Source organism: Kogia breviceps, chromosome 3 (assembly GCF_026419965.1).
Source record: "Kogia breviceps isolate mKogBre1 chromosome 3, mKogBre1 haplotype 1, whole genome shotgun sequence".
Classification (NCBI taxonomy): Eukaryota; Metazoa; Chordata; class Mammalia; order Artiodactyla; family Physeteridae; genus Kogia; species Kogia breviceps.
The window spans coordinates 9,286,947-9,307,666 of NC_081312.1; the positions used below are offsets into that span (position 1 = coordinate 9,286,947).

The 20,720-nt window shown below is 52.7% G+C and overlaps 1 protein-coding gene across 10 annotated transcripts in view; it reads left to right on the forward strand.

The window, feature by feature from the left end:
- The window catches only part of SYNE3 (spectrin repeat containing nuclear envelope family member 3), a 105,683-nt gene that overhangs the window by 63,988 nt on the left and 20,975 nt on the right, over nt 1-20,720 (forward strand). For 6 of the 10 annotated variants that reach the window (XR_010839424.1, XM_067027818.1, XM_067027816.1 and 3 more), the window contains 9 exons: nt 2,668-2,850; nt 3,791-3,934; nt 4,811-4,945; nt 8,709-8,870; nt 9,029-9,201; nt 9,650-9,779; nt 11,312-11,473; nt 13,151-13,300; nt 14,348-14,386. Coding sequence is in view for 8 of the 10 variants with exons in the window: in XM_067027818.1 (XP_066883919.1) it covers nt 2,668-2,850; nt 3,791-3,934; nt 4,811-4,945; nt 8,709-8,870; nt 9,029-9,201; nt 9,650-9,779; nt 11,312-11,473; nt 13,151-13,300; nt 14,348-14,386 (1,278 nt within the window). In the remaining 2 variants the exon portion in view is untranslated. Of the gene's footprint in view, nt 1-2,667; nt 2,851-3,790; nt 3,935-4,810; nt 4,946-5,085; nt 5,329-8,708; nt 8,871-9,028; nt 9,202-9,649; nt 9,780-11,311; nt 11,474-11,628; nt 11,874-13,150; nt 13,301-14,347; nt 14,387-20,720 lie in introns of those variants that run through there. The other 4 variants (XM_067027813.1, XM_067027817.1, XM_067027819.1 and 1 more) reach the window with 4 other exon arrangements.

A 20,720-nucleotide genomic window follows, 5' to 3' on the forward strand; every position in this document is an offset into this window, starting at 1 on the left:
ACATATGAGCTTTTTCTCAGCAGCCTTTAAAATGGTTCAATAGGGCTTCCCTGGTGGCGCAGTGGTTGGGAATCCGCCTGCCGATGCAGGGGCCACGGGTTTATGCCTCGGTCCGGGAGGATCCCACATGCCACGGAGCAGTTGGGCCCGTAGCCATGGCCGCTGAGCCTGCGTGTCCGGAGCCTGTGCTCCACAACGGGAGAGGCCGCGACAGTGAGAGGCCCGCGTACCACAAAAAAAAAAAAAAAAAAAGGTTCAATAAAGCCATCACTTTAAATGGCTGCAGAATATTCTATTTGGGGGCATGTCATTTTTTTTTTTTAAGTGTCCGCACTTAGATTGTTTAGGTTCTTTCCAATTTTCATTGCCATAATTAACATACGTTGATTATCTATGTACGTGGATTTTTGTTTCCATTTCTACCATTCTCCTCATTTTACTGATGAGGGACTGGGGCCAGGGAGAAGTTAAGGAGCTTGTTCAAGGTCAGGCTGCTAAAGAGAGCAGAGCTGGGGCCAGAATGGTGGGTTCTAGACTCTTGTCTAATGTTCTTATCCCTGTCTTCGCTCTGGCTCCTGAAAATAGGTTTGCGAGGCATTCAGAACACTTATTATCATTTGACTGTTGAGAAAAACAGATGTCCCAGAGGGGAAGCCACTTGCTCGATGTGACACAGACATTAAGTGACAGGGCTGGCTTTGACCCAGACCTGTCGAACTTTCCCCACTGCGTCACAACTATATTTCATCCTGTCCTTCCCACTAAGGCAGAAAGCAAACCGGGACCTCCTTGAAGCAGGAGAGAGGTCCTGTCTTTCTAGAGGGTGACCCAGGACTCCCAGTGCGGGAATTTCACGGAGCAGTGGGTTGGAGCACTTGGGACCGGGACTTTGGTTTATTCACGTTTGGACACTGTTTGCTGGCTGGGAGTGTGTCTTTCACACGGCATCCCACCGGCCCACCTGGGCGGGATGGGTTTCACTGGCCAGGGCCCAAGCTGTCAGCCCTCTTTTCTTGACTCAGCTCCTGCATCTAGCCTCAGAGCAGCCTGTGGATCTGCAAAGCTCCAGCCCAAAGCTGGGCGTGGCTGGTGTATTAGTTCCCTGGGGCTGCTGTAACAAAGCACAAAAAACTGGTGGCTTAAAACAACAGAAATTCATTCTCTCAAAGTTCTGGAAGCTGGAAGTCCAAAGCCAAGGTGTCAGGAGGGCCTTGCTCTCTCCAGTGGCTCTAGGGGAGAATCCTCCTTTGCCTCCTCTAGCTTCTGGTGGTCACTGGCTTGTAGGTCCATAACTCTGATCTCTGTGTCTGTCATCACGTGGCCATCTTCTCCCCATAGGTCTTCTTTTTTATTTTCCCACCATATCTTTCTTGAAGGACACAATTCAACACGGAACAGTGGTTAACTAATAATGGCTGAGAAGATCTGTCTTTTATCGCGTGTTCACTGTGGGTCCTGCAGTATGTTAAATGCTCTTTAGGCATTTAAGCCTCACGGCAGCCCCGTGAACTAGGGTGTGACTACCCCTAATTTACCGACGAGGAAACGGAGGCTTGGAATTGCCCAAGTTCTCCCAGTTAGTATGGAATCCCAACTCATGATTGCAACTCCCCAGCATGAATTCTTAACCCTCATGATATTGTGTCTGAGTCTGGTGAAAAGGGGGTGAAGGTGACTCCCTGCAGCTAGAGGCTTGACCTCTGTGTAGCTAATTGCAAACCACACACCTGGGCTGGGGTCTTAGCTCTCCCTCTCCCAGCCCCGTGCCCAGCTCAGCATCTCTGTGACATCATCAGATATCAAATGGAAGGACTCTGGCCAGCTGAAGACCAAACCCCTGGCCTCCAGGGCCCCTGCACCCGCAGTTAGAGAAGCAAGAGGTATTTGTCCCCAACAGCTTGTTGACCAGCAGGAGCCTGAAGCGGGGAACAAGGCTTTGGGGGCAGGAAGAGTGCATGTAGGCTGGGAATGTGGTCAGGGGAGGCTTCCTGGAGGAGGTGGGGCCTGGGCTGTGCAGATTTCAGGCTGCCTGCTTAGGAGCCAGCTGCCCATTACACACGAGTCCCCTTTTCCTCCCCTCTCTGCCCGACGAGCTCCTACACATCATGACTTCACTCAGGGCCACCTCCTCTGGGAAGCCTTCCAGAATTTCCTCTGATCACGATCCCATAGGCCCTTCGAAAAGTCCCATACACCAACTGGGGGATGGCCCACTGCTGTTGGTGATAGAGGATCACTGAGTAGAGGATCAGACTGGTTAGTCTGAGGTTCGGCTGCAGTGTGGACGGTTGATTTCGGGGGGTGGCTGGGAGGCAGCAGGCGTTCAGGAGCTTCTGGGGTTCAGGTAAGCAAGGCTGAGGGTACACCACAGTCAGTGGTGGCGTATGGAAAGGGGACAGATTTCTGGGACACGTAGGAGGTAGAATTCTTGCTCAGGCTTTGGTAATAAGATGGATGTGGAGGTGAGAGAGGAATCAGATTGACCCTGACATTCAGGGCCTCCTGCCACCTTCCTGCCAACCCGTTTCTCCTTACGTTTGCTGCTTCCTTGGAAACCAGCACCAAGGCCCAGCCTCCTGAGCAGGCGCAGCCAGAACAGGTGTGCTCCTGGCCCCATCTCCAGCTTCATCCTGCCCTGCGGTTCACGGAGGCCCTTGTCTCCCCTAGGCGGCCCTGGCGGAAAGCTCCCACCTGAAGGAGCAGCTGACGATGCTGCAGCTGAAGAAAGACCTGCTGGGCAGCATCTTTGGCCAGGAGAGAGCCACGGCCCTGCTGGAGCAGGTGGCAACTTCCGTGAGGGACAGAGACTTACTGCACAACCGGCTTCTGCAGAGAAAGAGCAAACTGCAGGTGAGCCCCGCTGGCAGCCCTCAGCCGTCGACCCGGCCCTCCAGGAAGGGCAGCCCTGCATCCTGACCCCAGCTTTGCCACTGGCCACCAGGTGGCCCTGGGCATATCGCTTTGTCCCCCCCACGACCTCAGGCCCCTCATCTATCAACTGGGTAGGATTACGGCGTGATCCCTCTCACCTGTCGGCCTCCCACCTCTGCCCCCAAATTCCCTTCTTCACTGATCAAGTCGAACTGTTTTCTGCAGAGAGCTGGGGACTGTCAGATAAGAAGACGCAGAGAAAAACACTTGTAAACTTTAAACCACTGGAGAGCTGGGAGCTAGTATTATTAGGGACACTTCTAAACGGCCACATGAAATCAGACATAACATGGGATGTTGTGGCCAGTTCTTTTAGGTAACAAATGTTTGCTGAGCGTCTAATAATGATGACGATGAAAGAGATGGTCTCTGGGGCACTGACCAGGGGCCTGGCACCTGCTAAGAGCTTTACATCCCTGGTCTGATCTAATCCACGGAGCAAACATTTAGCAAACATTTGAGGGTTTGCAGGGCAAGTGGTCTCTGTTGCAGCTTCTCAACTCTGCCGCTGTAGCACGAAAGCAGCTGTAAGTGAATGGGTGTGACTGTGTTCCAATAAAACTTTATTTACAAACTAGGCCCCTGGTGGGACTTGGGGTGTGTGGTAGGGGATCTGGTTTGCCAGCCCCTGTTCTAGAGGCAGAACAGCTGTTAGGTGAGGACACTACGGTCCTCAAGGAGGGGAGTCAAACACCCTCAAGGGCTCCAGGAAGGCTTCCTGGAGGGAGTGGCGCGTGAGTGAGTACGAGCCAGCCAGGAGGAGGCTGGAGATAGAGCAGCTAGTCTGTGAGTGTCAGGTTGTACCACAGGGAGCCTGAGAAGAAAGCTGATTTGTGTGCTGCCTGTTCTGTCTCCGCAGAGCTCACTCGCTCAACACAAAGATTTCGGAGCGGCTTTTGATCCCCTGCAGAGAAGGCTCTCAGACCTCCAAATCAGGGTCCACGCTGAGAATGGGCTTCAGCGGGACCTTTCTGGGAAACAGGCCCAGCTTTCAAGGTTGCAGGTAAGAGGTCTGTCGGGCCTGAGTCACCTCTACTCACATACTCAGCTGTGCCTAAAAGCAACCCCCTGCAGTAACAGTAAGAAGCAAAGCAGCAGCCAGCCCGAGCCAGACATTTAGACCCTCCCTTGAGAACTGACCTGTCATCTCAGATGAATCTCTGCTGATATACCTGATGGTTCCTGGCCTCAGCAAGGACTTTAGCACCTCCACATGGCTGATTCTTGAGCCTAACAAAATAATAAGCTGTCCTTTTGCTTACTCCATGGTTCCAAAGTATAACATGAATATTTACTTTTAAAGTTGCTTCACTAAGTGTTCCTAATGAGTCCAGAGGCCTTCCGTTAAATAAATGATTTTGGGATTCAGAATAAATGTTTGAAAACACATGGACTGTACGTAGGCTGATCATGAATAATTGTTGGCTGCATGAGGAGCTTGCTGGTTTTTAAAATGCTCGTGAAACAACAGTTATCTTTTTAAAACCCAGGCACAGCTCATACATAACTGGGAGTGTTCTTTGGAAGGTATTAAAAATGATGCATTTGGGGCTTTAAAACGAAAGCTGAGATGTGATTTTTCATATTAAGAGGTGGTCATCAAGTATGAGTCCACACGTGAGTTTGTCCCCCAGAGATGCCTTCTGGCCTTTAGCAGTTTATTTTCATGGTGTCTCAGAATATTTTCATCTCATTTTTAAAATTCTCACCAGTCCTGAGAGTGGGCCCATCAGACAGCCATATGGTGCAGCGGGTGGAGAGGGGGAGGTCCCGCGGTCCCAGGCCCCTCCCAGTCTCCCCCACTCGGAGCCCCTGCCCTGATCAGCATCCACAAGGAGAAACAGAAAGCGCGCTCCACTCATTCCTTCCTCTCCTGCAGGGGCTACAGGAGGAGGGGCTGGACCTGGGGATGCAGGTGGAGGCCATGAGGCCTCTCGTCCAGGGGAACTCCCACCACCAGCATAGAATGGACCAGCTCTCCTCTGACCACCAGACCCTGCACAGGTCTCTGGAGGTAAGGGGCCAGCGGAGGGTCTGTGCTGTGACAGAGACATCTGACACTCCTGGAGAACTTTCTCCCTCTTTTCTTCCTTCGTTCCTTCCAACCCTTCTTTTTCTTTCTCCCTTCCTTTCTTCCCTTCCTCATTCATTCAGGAACACTTCAATTACTGAGCACCTCCTGTATGCCAGGCAGTGTTCTGGGCTCTAAGGATTGAGGCAGCACGAGCAGGACAGCCAAGGCCCCTGCTCTCCTGGGTTTAAGTTCTGGTGGGTAGATGGACAACGGAGTCAGCCATTCCACACGGGCCAGGAGGCCAAAGCACGGACCAGGCTGCACACACGCAGCAGTCCCCGTCACGTTTGCTGCGGTAATGCCTGGTTGTGCCTGGTTGAAAGGTGGGTCCTGGTGGCCGTAAGCCCCGTATGCAGTGCCCTCTAGTGGCCACCTGGATCTTGCTGAGGTCCGCGCAGGATCGATGCCCCTTTGGTGGTGGGACGGCCAGTAGGTGTGGGTAGTGGGAGGCCTCCTTCAAAACTGGCCTGATGGGCTTCCCTGGTGGCGCAGCGGTTGAGAGACCGCCTGCCGCTGCGGAGGACGCGGGTTCGTGCCCCGGTCCGGGAAGATCCCACGTGCCGCGGAGCCGGCTGGGCCCGTGAGCCGTGGCCGCTGAGCCTGTGCGTCCGGAGCCTTTGCTCCGCAACGGGAGAGGCCGCGACAGTGAAAGGCCCGCATACCGGAAAAAAACAAACAACAGCAAAAAAAACTGGCCTGAGAACAAGTTGAAATGTAGGCTCCAGCCCCACCCTGACACTGATTTAAATGGCGTCCTGGGTCTGCATTTGTAACAAGTGCCTCAGGCGTGCAAAGCCAGCTGTCAGGCAGCCACAGCTCAAGAACGCTAGTCTAAGGCAGGGTTCTCCACGCTTCCGGACCCTGCATGTCCTCTGTGAATAACAAATATTCCTGACGTCTTCTTTGCAACCCTGAAATTCATAGAGTTACCTGCACAATTTTAAAATTTAATATAACGCTGTTTCTATTGTCAAAACGAGAAATTAAAGGAGAGTAATTATAATAAAATAATGCCTTATAATAACCTATAATAGAAAAGAATCTGAAAAAGAATATATATATACATATATATCTCCATATAACTGAATCACTTTGCTGTACACCTGAAACGTTGTATATCAACTATACTTCAATTTAAAAAATAGATAGATAAAAATTATTTTTAAATAAACCACCGGTGGCGCAGTGGTTAAGAATCCACCTGCCAGGGCTTCCCTGGTGGCGCAGTGGTTGAGAGTCCGCCTGCCGATGCAGGGGTCACGGGTTCGTGCCCTGGTCCGGGGGGATCCCGCATGCCGCGGAGCGGCTGGGCCCGTGAGCCATGGCCGCTGGGCCTGCGCGTCCGGAGCCTGTGCTCCTCAACGGGAGAGGCCAGAGCAGTGAGAGGCCCGCATACCGCAAAAAAAAAAAAAAAAAAAAAAAGAATCCACCTGCCAATGCAGGGGACACGGGTTTGAGCCCTGATCCAGGAAGATCCCACATGCTGAGGAGCAACTAAGCCCGTGTGCCACAACTACTGAGCCCACGTGCCACAACTACTGAAGCCCACACACCTAGAGCCCGTGCTCTACGATAAGAGAAGCCACCGCCGTGAGAAGCCCGTGCACCGCAACAAAGAGTAGCCCCCGCTCGCCGTAACTGGAAAAAGCCCACGCTCAGCAACGAAGACCCAACGCAGCCAAAAATAAATAAATAAATACCTTAAAAAAAAAAAAAAAAAAAGCCTGTGTCATAAAATAACCTTTTAGAAAAATAAAATAAAATAAAATAATGCCTTTTGACGAAGTAGGTGCTCCAAGAAGGCTACACCAAAGACATCGGAGGTGGTCAGATCTCACTCGCTCTACTCAACTGCTACAAATGCCTCTAGTGATGAGAGTACTGGAGTAAGACTCTAAGCTCGGGTCACGATAAACAGGTTTCTCACCTCTGTGGACATCAGTAGGACATGAGAAAACCTTGAGAGGTGTGGGGTAGCTCTGCATTGTTGGTCTTAATCGAGGCATAAGGTCTGGATGAATGCATTTAATTCCATTTAATAAATTCACAGCGTGTGGTCTCAAGGCTGGGCTGGGAAAGTAGAGAAATAGGTAGGAATCACTGTCCTTGCTCTTCAGGGGCCTGCAGAGCCCGCAGAAGCAGCAGACATCAGCTTTCATGCCTACATCCAAATGATGAGCTAATGAATTGTTATAATAGTTAGAAGAAGTGTTAGCTGAGCATCGCAAGGCTTGCAAAATGGTGATATTCCATTTCTCTCATACTTCTTTCTTTATTGTTTAAATGCTTCTTCAAAGAAGTATTGCCCCTCTTTTATTATTTTGGTGCTCGGTGCTTTTTCAGTCTAGTAAATTCTAATAAGTCCTTCCCCCATAGCCCAGGAGATCTTCCTGTCCCCCTGGGGGGCACATACCCCACTGAGCAAGGGGGGTGGCTATCGAAGGCATTGTGTCTGATGTTGGTGCACAGGGGACAGGAGGAGACGGCGGTAGTGACAGTGCAGGGAAGTCCCCGGCTTCTAGTGGCAGCCAGTGGTGTCAGCCAGTGTCTGGAATGCAGGAAGGCAGGCCCTGCGGTGGCCCAGCAAAGAATCACAAGGACCTAAACTGCGAATCACAGCAAGAGAGGGGACCACAGACCCTGGGGTCTGACTGGCCTGTGGTGGGCTGAGGGGGAGGGGCTTCGAGGGTCTCAGGCCGGGTGACCAGGAGGACAGAGAATTGTTACTCTGCTGGATACAGCACCCACCTTTTGTGGAGACAGAGACGAACAAGGTCCCAGAGAGCTGAGCCATGATTGACTCAGGGGAAGGGAAACAAAGCAAGACCATTTTAAAGGCTTTTTATCAAAGTATAATCATATACAGAAAAGTGAACATCTAATTATGCAGCTTAATGCACTTGTAAAAACAGAAAATCCGCGTTACCAGCACCCAGATCACAACACAGAGCAGTCCCTGTCCTCGTGCCCCCTCCAGTTGCTGCCTGACACCTGCAAGTAACCCTGACCTTCGACTTGGCATGGCATCGATTGGGTTTGCCTGATCTTATACATTACTTCAAATGAGTCAGACAGCATATTTCATTTTGTTTCTGGCTTCTAGGTCTCCACATGATGGCTGTAAATCCGTCCATAATGTTGCACTAGATTGTTGTGTTTATTGTTCATTCTGGCTGCGGTGGAGGTGAAATATTCCATCCTGTGAATGTACCTCAATGCATTTATCCATCTACCATTGACAGGCTCTTGGGTAGTTTCCAGTCTGGGGCTCTCACAAGTAACAGCACACACGTGCCTTTTGGTGAAGATACGTTCACATCTGATGGGTTACATGCAGGAATGAAACGGTTGGGTCATAGGGATTCCTGTGTTGGGTTTTAGTAGATACAGACCTGCGGGTCTGTATCTTCCCAAGTGGCTGTACCAGTTTACGCCCAAACCCGTGACGGATGCGAACTCCCGTCCCCCGAGCCCTCACCCAGACCCGGTACTTTCCATAAAAGTAGGACAGGCTTCTCGGCACTTTAAACCAGGGTTGGTCTTTCTGGGGTAAATTCCTTGCGCTGTGCAGAAGAGAGGACCAACCCCTCATGTTCTTGGCTGGGTGGGGAGCCCTGGGGGCCATCCTCCCCTGGGGCTCGGGCAGGGCTGAGGGCCCTGGAGGGTGGGGTCTCAGCCTGGGTTCCCCGGGGCTGTGCTGCAGGACCTTGTGGACACGTGCCAGCAGAGCGTGCGGGAACATTGCACCTTCAGCCACGAGCTTCTGGAGCTGCGACAGTGGATCTCCGTGCTCACGCAGAAGCTGGAGGCCCACCGCGGGGACATGGGCCCGTGGGATGCCCGGTCCCGAGAGGTCGACGTCGAGGTGAGAGGGCTCTCCCCACAGAGGGATTCTGTCCCCTGCGTCCCCAAACAGCAGGTTTGGGGAGCCAGTGCTCTCATGCTGGGGAGCAGAGACACACCCCCTCTCGCCGGGATCTTACTTTGCGTGTATGTGTGTGTGTGTGTGTGTGTGTCCTTCAGAAGCTGCTGGATGAATTCCCGGGGAAGGAGGCCCAGCTGCCCCTGATTGAAGCGCGCGGCCGGCTGGTGATGGAGAAGTCTTCTCCGGAGGGCGCTGCTGTGGTCCAGAAGGAGCTGCAGGAGCTGGTGGAGGCTTGGGGAGCCCTGAGGCTGCTGGGGGGAAGCCTGCTGAGGTGAGAAGGCTCCCGGCTCTGCGCCTGGTCTCAGACAGCCCCCTTCCCAGCCAGGGGGAGCTCAGCCGCGCTCCGAGGACAGATGGCTGGGGTCTGTGTGCCGGGCGTGGCGGCAGCTGCCTCCGGGCATCTCCAGGCAATTCTAAGTAGAGGCACTAAGAACAAGGAAACGCCTCAGCTTGGGAATTAGCCTCCAGCCCCTCCTGGCTTGGGCCTCGCCTGCATGGATGGGTATATGCACCTTGATGACGGTAACAGGAGTCTCTAGCAGGAAACTGGAGATGCAGGTGCCCTGGGGAGGTTCTGACAAACCTGAAGGACAGGCGTGGGCTTGTGGAGACCAGAAGTCGGCTCCCAGAGCCTGGCGCCCCTACTTCTTTTCCTTCTCCCGTGACCCGGCCAGTCCGCATCCCATCACCGCGTTGACTGGGCTGATATGTCTTCTCAGCCTCATCAGAAACCGGCAGCTGCAGAGGACGGAAGTGGATTCGGGGAAGAAAATGATTTTCACCAACAACATCCCAAAGACCGGGTTTCTCATCACCCCCACGGATCTTATTTCCCGACACCACCGTCAGGTGAGTCCGTCTAGTGGGCCTTCCGGGGAGGGACCAGATCCTGAGTCAGTTGATGGTGGGAAGCTGTCTCCAGCAAAGTCCCTTCCCTGCCTGGGGCCACATGCTCAGCTCAGGACTGGGCCGTGTCCCGTCTCAAGTGAGCCTGCCCGTTGGCGGCACAAGAGCTCCGTTTGCCACTGGACAGAGGAACTCTGAGACCCCAGACCCAGGGGTCCCCGCTAGCGAAGGTCCCAGGCATCCCTCGGGCAGACAGGCCCTCACGCTCAGAAACCCCGGCTACAGCCTTTGCAGGGAGGAGTGTCGGGGTTGGAAGCTTCCTGCTGACCCCAGACGCAAACTGAAAGCACGCAAGATGGGTATTTTTTGTGCCCTAAACTGTATTTTGTAAAAAAGAACGAACCTATCTACATTGTATCATCCATCCCTTCCCTTGACTGGCTTTAAAAAATGAAACCACATTGGAAAGAAATCCATTCCTTTTTCATCAAAGACAACACGTCCATTCAGTTGTTTTCCCATTCATTCTTTCATTTCCCCATCCAGAAAGCACTTCTGACTGTTACTATGTTCTTAGGACTGTGCTTGGAGCTGGGACACAGCTGTCAATAAAACAGAGACACTTCCAACCCTCAGAGAACGCAGAACCCAGCACAGAGCTTTTCAGATTGTCATGTGCCGCCAGATCGTGTTAAAAGGCAGATTCTGATTCAGCAGGTCTGGGCTGCGGCCCGTCACTGCATTTCTACAAGCTCCCAGGAGATGCTTAGGCTGCTGGGCCTCGGAGCACATTTTGAGGAGCAAGGAAATGGGAACCACAAGGCGATAGGATGAGGGTTTACAGGACATGAGTTTCTCAGAGGCAGAGGGCCCGGGTGCTACGTCAGCCTGTTGCAGAGTGATGTGACCTGGGGTAGCGAAGCCCTCCTGGGAGAAAGGAAATGTCGGCGGATCCTCACGGCTGAGTGGGAGTCAAGGAGAGGAGCGGAGGGGGTGCATCCCACGCAGAGGAGGCCATGTGTGCAAAGACCGAGGGAGAGAGCACCGGTGCCAGGGGCCGAGACGTCTGTTGCCTCTGGCTCAGAGGATGGGGCAGGTGGCACGGTCTGCAGAGCCAGGCAGAGCCGGAATCTGAGACTCTCAGGCCACATCAAGGAGTGTGAGAGGCCACTAAAGTGTATAAGTGAGGCTCAGCCGAGTGGACTTGCATTGTAGATAGATCACTCTGGCCGCATAGCCTGGAGGGGGACAAAAGTGGCAGGAGGTGACCACTGTTATAGATATCCTGCTAAGGGACGATGCTGGCTGTCTCCAGGAGACCAGGGAGGTGACAGTGAGGAATGTCCTTGGCCCCTAAACATGGCCACGTTGAGTAGAGATGCAGTCCTCATCCCCCACCGCCCCCTAGGTGTCTCTTATCACCGTTTGGGCATCCTCGGCTCCACCCCTCTGCTCAGATGGAATCCCCAGGACATGTGGCTAGTGGACTGTTCTCAGAAACTCTGATGCGTTGGTCATGCTGTGCCTTCCCGCAGACAAATGTGCTTCAGGAGGAGGAAGGCAGCTGTGAAGATTTCTCCCAGCTCCTGAGGAACTTTGAGCACTGGTTGCAGGTGGATAATTCCAAGTTGGTTAGTGTCATCTCCATGAGAACTGCCACCGCCAAGGACCTGAGGACCAGAGAAACAAAACTGCAGGTTTGTTCCCAAGGAAAGGCCCTGTTTCCAAAGGATTTGCCCCCAGATATGTATGCGCTTGTCGCCAGGGAGTTCTATAAACAGGAGCACATACACAGCTCTTGAGCTCTTCTGGCTTGTGTATAAATAATAGTTTTAAAACTTTTTTGCCTCAGGGCTTCCCTGGTAGCGCAGTAGTTAAGAAGCCGCCTGCCAATGCAGGGGACAAGGGTTCGAGCCCTCGTCCGGGAAGATCCCACGTGCCACGGAGCAACTAAGCCCGTGCGCCACAACTACTGAGCCTGCGCTCTAGAGCCCGCGCGCCACAACTACTGAAGCCCGCACGCCTAGAGCCCGTGATCCGCAACAAGAGAAGCCACCGCGATGAGAAACCCGCGTGCAGCAATGAAGACCCAACGCAGCCAAAAATAAATAAATAAATTTGTAAAAAAAAAAAGGAAGAAAACTTTTTTGCTTCAAATATTTTAGAAGAACCGTCCATTCATTCATCTATTCATTCAGCCTACTGCTGTAGTCCCCAACTTGGAAAATATCACCGCTAATCACAATTCTTCTATCAGTTAACTCTTGCTATGTAACAAGCCATTCCAACAGTCTGTAGCTTAAGAGAACAACTTGTTTATTTAATTCATGATTCTGAAGTTTGGCAATTCAGCCTGAGGCCAGCTGGGCAGTGCTTGTGCTCTTGGCTGGGTGCCCTTATTTGTAGACCAGCAGGATGGCTGTACTCTGGAGGTTGGGGGGCTATTCGAGATGAGCATAAAGTGCGCCGCACCTCTCCTGTCCTCCTACAGGACAGCCTGGGCTTCCCAGAACAGAGGCAGGGGCTGCGGGAGCAAGTGGGGACGTGCAAGGCCTTTCCAGGCCTAGGCTAGAACCTGGCACAGCATCGTTTCCCCTGCATTCTGTCGGACAGAGAAAGTCACAAGGCCAGCTCAGATTCAAGGGGAGAGAAAATAGACTCCACCTCTTGATGGGAAATATTGCAGTCATATTGCAAAAGGCGTGGATATGGCAGGGGGCTGGAGGGATAATCCATCTACCAGAAATCTTGCTCCTTCTCCCACGTCAAACTACTCGCCAAGCCCTTCTTTTTTTTTTTTTTTTTGCGGTACGCGGGCCTCTCACTGTTGTGGCCTCTCCCGTTGCGGAGCACAGGCTCCGGACGCGCAGGCTCAGCGGCCATGGCTCACGGGCCCAGCCGCTCTGCGGCATGTGGGATCTTCTTGGATCGGGGCACGAACCCGTATCCCCTGCATCGGCAGGCGGACTCTCAACAACTGCGCCACCAGGGAAGCCCCAAGACCTTCTTGATTCCACCTCCTGGGTTTTTGTTGTTTGTTTCCTCACCACGACTGTTTTAATCTAGGCATTGATCATTTTTGACCTTGACTATGACAGTAGCCTCCAAGCTGGCCTCCCTCCTTCCTGTTGGGTCCCCATCTCAGTAATGGCTCATTCTGTAGCCAGAGTGACCGTTCAGAATCCTAAATATGACCTTGTCTTCCCCCAGTGAAAACATTTCAGTGTAGAGTTCAACCTCCCAAGTTTATCACACAAGGGCCTTATTCTGTTGGCTGCCTCTTAAGTGAACTTTGAATGGCTCCTCCTTACCAACCAGGTGGGACCCCCTCGGCCATTTGGAAGGCATACATGACCCTGTCTTTCTCCCTCTAGGAGCTGGAGGCTCGGGTACCAGAAGGTCAGCATCTCTTTGAAAACCTCCTCCGTCTCAGGCCAGCAAGGGGGTCCTCAGATACGCTGGAGGACCTGCGCTACCGTTGGATGCTCTACAAGTCCAAACTGAAGGACTCCAGCCGCCTGCTTGTAGGTGCTAAGGAGGCACAGGTCCCGGGCCCTGGGGAGACATAGCTGGGCCCGCATCCACTCTGCCCCATGCCTCCACAGACCAGGCTGAGGGGACCACTCAGAGAGAGGGGACGGAGACTCGTGGGCCCTAGGCGCTTGACTAGCAATTTGTCATTTGGCCCTCTGGCCACCCAGTGAGGCTGGAGCTCCGATAACAACAGCTTTGCTACTTACCAACCTGAAACCGTTCCGTGCACTGTCCCATCCGGTGCTTACAGCAGCCCTCTGCCAGAGTAATTGCATCGCCAGCCTTCAGAGCGGGGCTGAGACTCTGAAGAGTTAAAAAACTCACCCAAGTTCACACGGCTAGGAAGGGGAGAAAGCCAGCACCAGACACACCCTGGTGTTGGAGGCATGACAGAGGGAACGCTGGAGTGGGAGCTGCGATCTGGGCCCCCTCCTCCCTAACCTGCTTTGTGACATTGAGGAAGCACCTTCCCCCTGGGTGCCCCCAGGTCTCACACATAACAATAACAATAACAATAGCTAAACTCATAACAGCCTTTATTAAATGCTACGTCCTCATTACGGCCTTTTATAATGGGGGTACCGGCCTTATAATGGAGGTACAGTTATTATTCCCTGAGAACTGATAGGGAAACTGAGGCACAGAGGTTAATCCAAGGACAGGGTGGGTGGCCTCCTGGAGCCCTTTAGGCCCTCAGACCCCAGACTCCAAGCTTTGGGGTGGCAACTTTTCTGGCCCTGAAACAGCCATGTCGGCCACTAGGTGTCACCCCAGCCCCAGCCAGGTCAGCATGCCCGTGGCCTTGGCCCAGGCCTTCCCAGACAGGATCCCACCTGGGCCCCATGCGCCTTAAAAAGTTCATTAAATTGAATCACCTGCTGGTTCAGCCTGTCCAGATGACCAGAAGTTTTAAAGAAACACTCCCCTGACGAAATGAATATTCCATTACAGGCTCTGCTGGGATTTAAGTTTCACTCACTTAACTTCTTTTTTTTTTTTTTTTTTTCCCTTTTCCTCTCCTTAACCTGAAATAACAGACGCAGAGTTCTCCAGGGGAGCCGACTGGATTCCAAAAGGTACGGTGTCTGCCATCTGCTCCACACAGCTAGAGGGCAGGGCTTTTTGAGGGTTGGTGGGCCTGCGACGCTGGGGCAGGACCCCTGGGCTTTCTGGAAGGTTCCATGAGGTCTGAGGGACGTTTCTGGGGAATCGGCTCTGGGCTGCACTGTGCTGGGCCCCGGGGGTCCTTGCTCTCAGGGATGCAGAGAGCGTTCTCAGCTGTGACAGGACACAGGAGGCGTGAGCAAGGACACTGCTGTGACAGCAGTCATAAACTGGGACGGTCCCAGGAAGCCGGGACCATGCCGGGTCACTGGACCTCGCGGCCGCCTGAGTAGTAGACGGGCATCCGGGGGTGGGGGGGACAAAAGAGGAAGGAGTGCAGCGCTCAGAGCGCCTCCCGCGGGGCTTGCAGGCCAAAGCAACGACAGTAACAGCAGTAATCGCAGTAATAATGAGGAGTAAGAATGATTACTCTAGATGCTACGTGTTGACCATCCAGTGTGTGCCAGGTTCTGTGTCAAATCGCGGTGAGGGCGTTTCACTGAACTGTCCCCTAGACGCCCAGCGGGCATCGTTACCGCCATGTTAAGCGTGAGGAAAACAAGGAAAGGCAAGATCGGCGTGACATGTCCAGTCAAGGCACACGGCTCCTGAGTGGCCTCTGACCTCTGCCTCCTAAGCCCACACTTAACCATCCACACTGTGCCTTGGAAAAAGCACCCCTGGGGGCTGGAGGCTCTCCCCACTTCTAGAAAAGTCCAGTGTAGATTGGTGTCCCCAGTGCCACCTTCTCTGAGAGCACGCTTGTGGTCCTGACAAGTGCTGGCTCATGACGTGAGCCTGCAGCACGCTCTGCTCCAGAGAGCCCCGGGGCCACGAGATCTCTCGGGCCCTGCAGTCTGTGTTCTCAGGGGCTCTGTCCACCTGAACTTCTTGGTCTCCAGCTGGTGTTCATGTCTCCATCTGTGGGACAGCAGGAGACCCGGGAACTGGCTGGGGCAGTCACAAGACCAAAGCTGTGCTCTGGGCCTGGCGTCCACCAGCTTTGCGGCCTCGGGCAAGTTGCTTCGCCTCTTGGGGCTTACTTTCCCCATCTGTAAAATGGAACCGTCAGTGCCGACTTTATTTACTTCATGAACGAATTTTGAAGATGGTGTGAACTGTTGTTCGTTCTTTAGAGGAGACCCGGAAGCCCTGGTTTTCCCCCCTAATTTAGAAGAACAGAGGGCCTCCTCATGAAGTAGGGGAGCCCATCAGGAAGGCAGGGTGGCCCACACAGCCCAGCCTGTGACTCCTGGTGGCACAGGGGGGCTCAGGGCCCGGTGTCCAGGCTGTCTCCAGCTCCTGCTCTTTAAGCCACTCTGGCTGGGAGCCCCCATCTCTGTAGCTCCCAGGCCAGAGTCCAGGGGCAGCCATGTCTGGGTCCTGTGGTGTTTTTGAGTAGGGGGATGCTTGGCTGGCTGACACCGGCCCTCCAGTGCAGACTCAGGTCGCTGGCAGCCTGAAACCGGGTTCATGTGGAGTGTTCTCAACCCTAGATTCATTGGCCGGCTCCTCATTGGTTCATTCATTCGTTCATTTCACAGATATGTACTGAGCACTGACTTTGTACCAAGCACTGTTTTAGGTACTTGGGATAGCTCACCAGAGCAAAGGCCTGCTGGGGGAGTGCTGGGTGGAGGGGTTTGGGAGAGAGGCTCACACCCACAGCTGGTGTTGCCCGCACCATGTCTGTCGAGTCTCTGGCCAGGGACCGCCCAAGGACAGCAGTGGCTTGAGGTCTTTACAGCTACAGCATTGATCTTATCGCTGGACACAGTTCCGTGGGATATGCAAAGCAGGTGGACTCTAAACGGCTAAAATAAATCTGCATATTCAGGCTTCATTTAAAAACAAATGGATGTGTGAAAGTTTGAGTTTGGTGCTGGCTGGCTTTTGAGCTCATGGGTCTCAGCCCCCTGTGAAGAACCAAGCAACTCAGAAGCCAATCTACAGAGGCCATCTGGGGCTCCTTTATATGAGCTTATTTCGGCACAGATTTCTGGGTCCCACATCCACAGTTTCTGATGCATTAGGTCTGGGGGGGGCCCTAGGATCTGCGTTTCCATTGAGCTCCCAGATGATGCTGTTGCTGCTGGCCTGGGAACCAGACTTCGAGAACCGCTGCTGTACGCTCTGGATCTGAGTCCAGGATCCACCATTAGTGTGTGTGACCGTCGGCGAGTCACTTAACCAGGGTTTTCCAAGGAACAAAATGCGGGTCCGCTGAACTAATAGTTCTTATCGTAAAGCAGCAGATTCTTAATTGCCAGGCAAATGAGGACCGAGGAGAGGTCTGCAGTCACTGCCTCTGCTTCACTTTCTGATGGCAGGGGGGTAATGCTACTTCTGGGGGGGGTAGTGGGGGGGGGTCCTCCCGCTGGTGCGGCTCTGGTGTTACTTGGCTGGGAGGGGTGCGCACATGCACGTGCGGGTCTCTGCACATACACACGCAGGTCTGCACATACACACGCAGGTCTGACAGGTAGAAAATAGGTGCCGTTTTCCGAGGTTGTAATCTTGCCAACTTAATAACATTCCATATGTTATTTTTAGTCCAAAGAGAAGGGGAGAAAAAAAAAAAGAAAAACCTGCCCCAAAGCGAATTATTTATGATCAGTTGGCTCTCCACACTTTTTTTCTCTCCACACACCAAGCCACTGAAAGCTCCAGCTACGTCAGTGGCTTCAGCATGCTTGTTTATATAAACGGAATAATTAAGACTTATTAAATTTGCAGCTGCCTACACACTTGCCAGCTCAGTGCCACCGGATACATCTGCTTGAAGCAGTCAGACACATGAAATGTCATTGCTTTTCGAGCTGCTGTTGGGCTGTGAGTCAACTAAGTTCCTGCACTGGTGCAGGGACATGGTCCTACCTGAGACAGCCTGTTAGGTGAGGAGCAGATTTCCAAGTGCTTGCCTTTGCCGGCGTGAACTAGGCAGGGCCACACGCCCGTGTGCAGGCGTGGAGAGCAGATTCCCCCTGGACATCCCATGCTGTGGCCTCTGGGAGATGGGTCCAGATGGCGAGAGACTCGAGCGTGGCATTTTATTCACTTGCCCATATGTCACAGGTTTTAGACTCGTAATTATTCACATTTTCACCTCTCTGGAATGGGGGTGTCCTATTACAATCTAGTTTTTCCAGCAAAGGCTGGGGCTTACTTTTTTCTGCCACCCGGGACACTCTCCACCTGAGATTTCTTTAAATTAAAATCTCTCCTTGGAGGTTGAGTTTTGTTTTCCATTGGACCACAGTGATCGTGTCAGTTTAGATGACCCACCTCTGGGAGCTCCGGACTGAGGTTCAGATTCTCAGGGTAGACTTTATATTTCCTGCCCACACCCGGTGCCAAGATAAGACCTGGGATTTCCTTGCTTTCCCTTTCGGTGGGGCGGGATTAACCCTCGGTTCCCCTGACCTTGAAGGCATAGCCCCGTGTGGCCCCGGCATTCTGTGGGATCTCCAGTCAGACGCTCCATCTTGGTAGTTGGGCCTCTTTCTTTCTTAGCGGTGTGTAAAATAGCGCTGCACCTTACATTCAGCATGGTAGAGCAGAAAAAATACTGTTAAGACCAAATCTCAGAACTCACTAAATCTCTTAGTGAGTTTTCCACGTTAGGCAATAACTTTCTCTCACAATAGCTATGCTTTCTTTTTCTTTTCATTTGTTAGTTCACTTTATTATTCATTCAATAGCTATGCTTTTAAAACATTGTCACTATTAACCAGAGTTCATAGGTAACATTAGGGTTCACTTTTTGTGTTGCACATTCTCTGGGCTTTGACAAATGTATGATGACATTGCAGTGTCATACAGAATGGGGTCACTTTCTTAACCTTCTCCCAGCTCTCCCTCTTTATTCCTCTCCCCTCCCCCAGAGCCCCAGCAACCACGGATCTTGTTACTTCTTTCACTTAGCAACATGCACTTGAGTTTCCTCCATGCCTTTCTGTGGCTGATATTTCATTTCCTTTTACACGGAATAACATTCCATTGTAGGGATGTACCGTTGACAGTCTTTTGTAGCCTTTTCCGCCGTCCAGGATCCAACCTAGGATCACACATTACATTCAGTCATCACACCTCTTTAGTTTTTCCTCTAAGCTGGGACCAGTTCTCAGTTTTTCTTGACCTTGACCTTCTTGAGTACAGGCCAGATATTCTGTAGAACGTCCCTCACTTTGGGTTTCCCCAGAGTTTCCTTGCTCTGCATTTCTGGAAAGCATATCCCAGAAGTGATGCTGTGTTCTTAGTGCGCTTATTGGGAGACATGTGATATTGACACCCCCCATACTGGTGATGCTGATTCTGATCACGTGACGAGGGTGGTGACTGCCCAATTTCTCGCCTGTGAAACTGCTCTCATTTCTTTTATAATTAATAAGAACTAACTGCTCAGAGATCCTAGAAATACAGCGCCTCTTTCTTACATGGTCACATCCACCGGGTTCTCCAGGGCCTCTTTCCCTCTCACGACTCACTCTCTCCCCAGCAGTTCCTTCCTGCCGTGGCTTTGTTCCCCGACCCTAGGCCTCTCTCTCTCTCTGGTCCATCTCTGGTCTGGGTCTCCTTCTAGCTTCAGTCCCAAGGCCCAAGCCTGTGGGATGTTTACCCGGGAGACTCCTCAACTCAGCGTGTCTAAAGCTGACCTCACTGTATTCCTTGTGTCCAGCCAAACCCTGGTCCCCATATCAGCAAAGCATCCTCGCTACCCAGTCTTCCAAGCTGGATGCCTCTGGGTCTGACCTTGGTTCTGTCCTAGATTCAAAAGAGCCTGGTCATGGATGGATCTCAGATGAGGAAAGATGAGGGAAGGAAGGGAAGGGAAGGGAAGGGGGCCTGTGTCCATGCATCTGCTGCTGAAAGGGGCTCTGTCCTCTCTTGAGTAATAGTAAGGTCACTCCTCAGTCCGATCATTTCATCCAGAGGTGCTTCCCATCAGCCCCCAAACCACCTCCAAAAAGCCAGCTCAGACCGTCTCCTCTTCATCCTCCCCAAAACCAAGCCGGGGGGCTGGAAAAACACAGTTCTGTAGCCTGACCATCGCATGCAGGGCCGGCCCAGTGAGGAGATAACATTAACCCCACCCCACCCCAGCCTCTGCCCTCCTGTGCCTGGGTGGGAGCTCTCCGCCGCCTCGGAGCATGCCTGGGCAGTGAGTGTGGGCTCTAACTCAGTGCTTTGGCACCAAGAACTTAGGGACAAAGATATTCAGGGTGCTGTGGGTAGGACGCAGCCCAAGATCTGTGATGTCCTGAGACTCCCTATGTGCCAGGCAAGGAGATGCAGCCCCCGCTGGGGCTTCTCGAGAAAAGCTAGTGGGAGCAAGCCAGCCAGCACGTGGCTTGGCATCTGTCAGAGGGACCTTCAGGGACTGAGCTCACTGCCAAGTGAGAGTCTAGTGAGGGGCCTTTGGTGCTGGTCCATCTCGAGTAGCCAGAGAAAAGCTGGCCCCTGCGCATCACCTGGAGCTCTTGCCACTGGCCTGGAAGCATCTATGTGCTGGAGAATGAGACCGAACTAGCTCCTGGGAAAGACCCTGCAAGCCCAAGTGGTGTCGCCACTTGGGACTTCCATACCCAGGCCCCCGGGTCAGGGTGAGACCAGCTTCAACAGAGGCCCAGGGAGACTTTTGTCATTGTTGCTGCTGTTACTTATGAGAAATGCCACATGGGATGGTGGGAAGAGCCTGGCTGTGGAGCTGTGCTGGCGATTTGAGCCTGTCCATGTGACCTTGGGCCGGTTATTTCCTGTGGGCTCAGTTTCTTCCTCTGAGAAATGGGCACAGGGTACCTCCCAGATCTGGGCAGGAGCTCAGGAAGCCCGTGAGTGAGGAGACGAGCTGAGCGCGGGGCTGGGGTGTGCTCAGTGCTGTTCGTTAATGTGTGGAGCCCAGATGTTCTCGGGGAGCCATCAGGACAGCGTGGACACTTCACAGACAGGGCAGTGAGTGTCTGCGTGGTCACACGACAGGCACCAAGGGAGGAGCAGATGGCCAGATGCACAGGAAGGGAAAGAGTCTTTTATTCATGGTTTCATTCTTTCAGTAGATACTTATTGCACATTGCTGAGGATACAGCAATGAACCAAACTAATGTAGACCCTGCCTCCAAGGAGCCAAGGGGAACGCAGACTTTAAGTGGTAACCCAAAGGAAAGGTATTGGTGCCATGAGAATGTGTAATGGGCCTTTTTTTGGTTTAGAGGCAGGCAAGGTTCCCCTGAGGAAGCGACTCACAAGTTGAGATTAGAATGATCAGTAGGAGCTAACCAGACGCATTGGAGAAAGGAGGGAAATGGG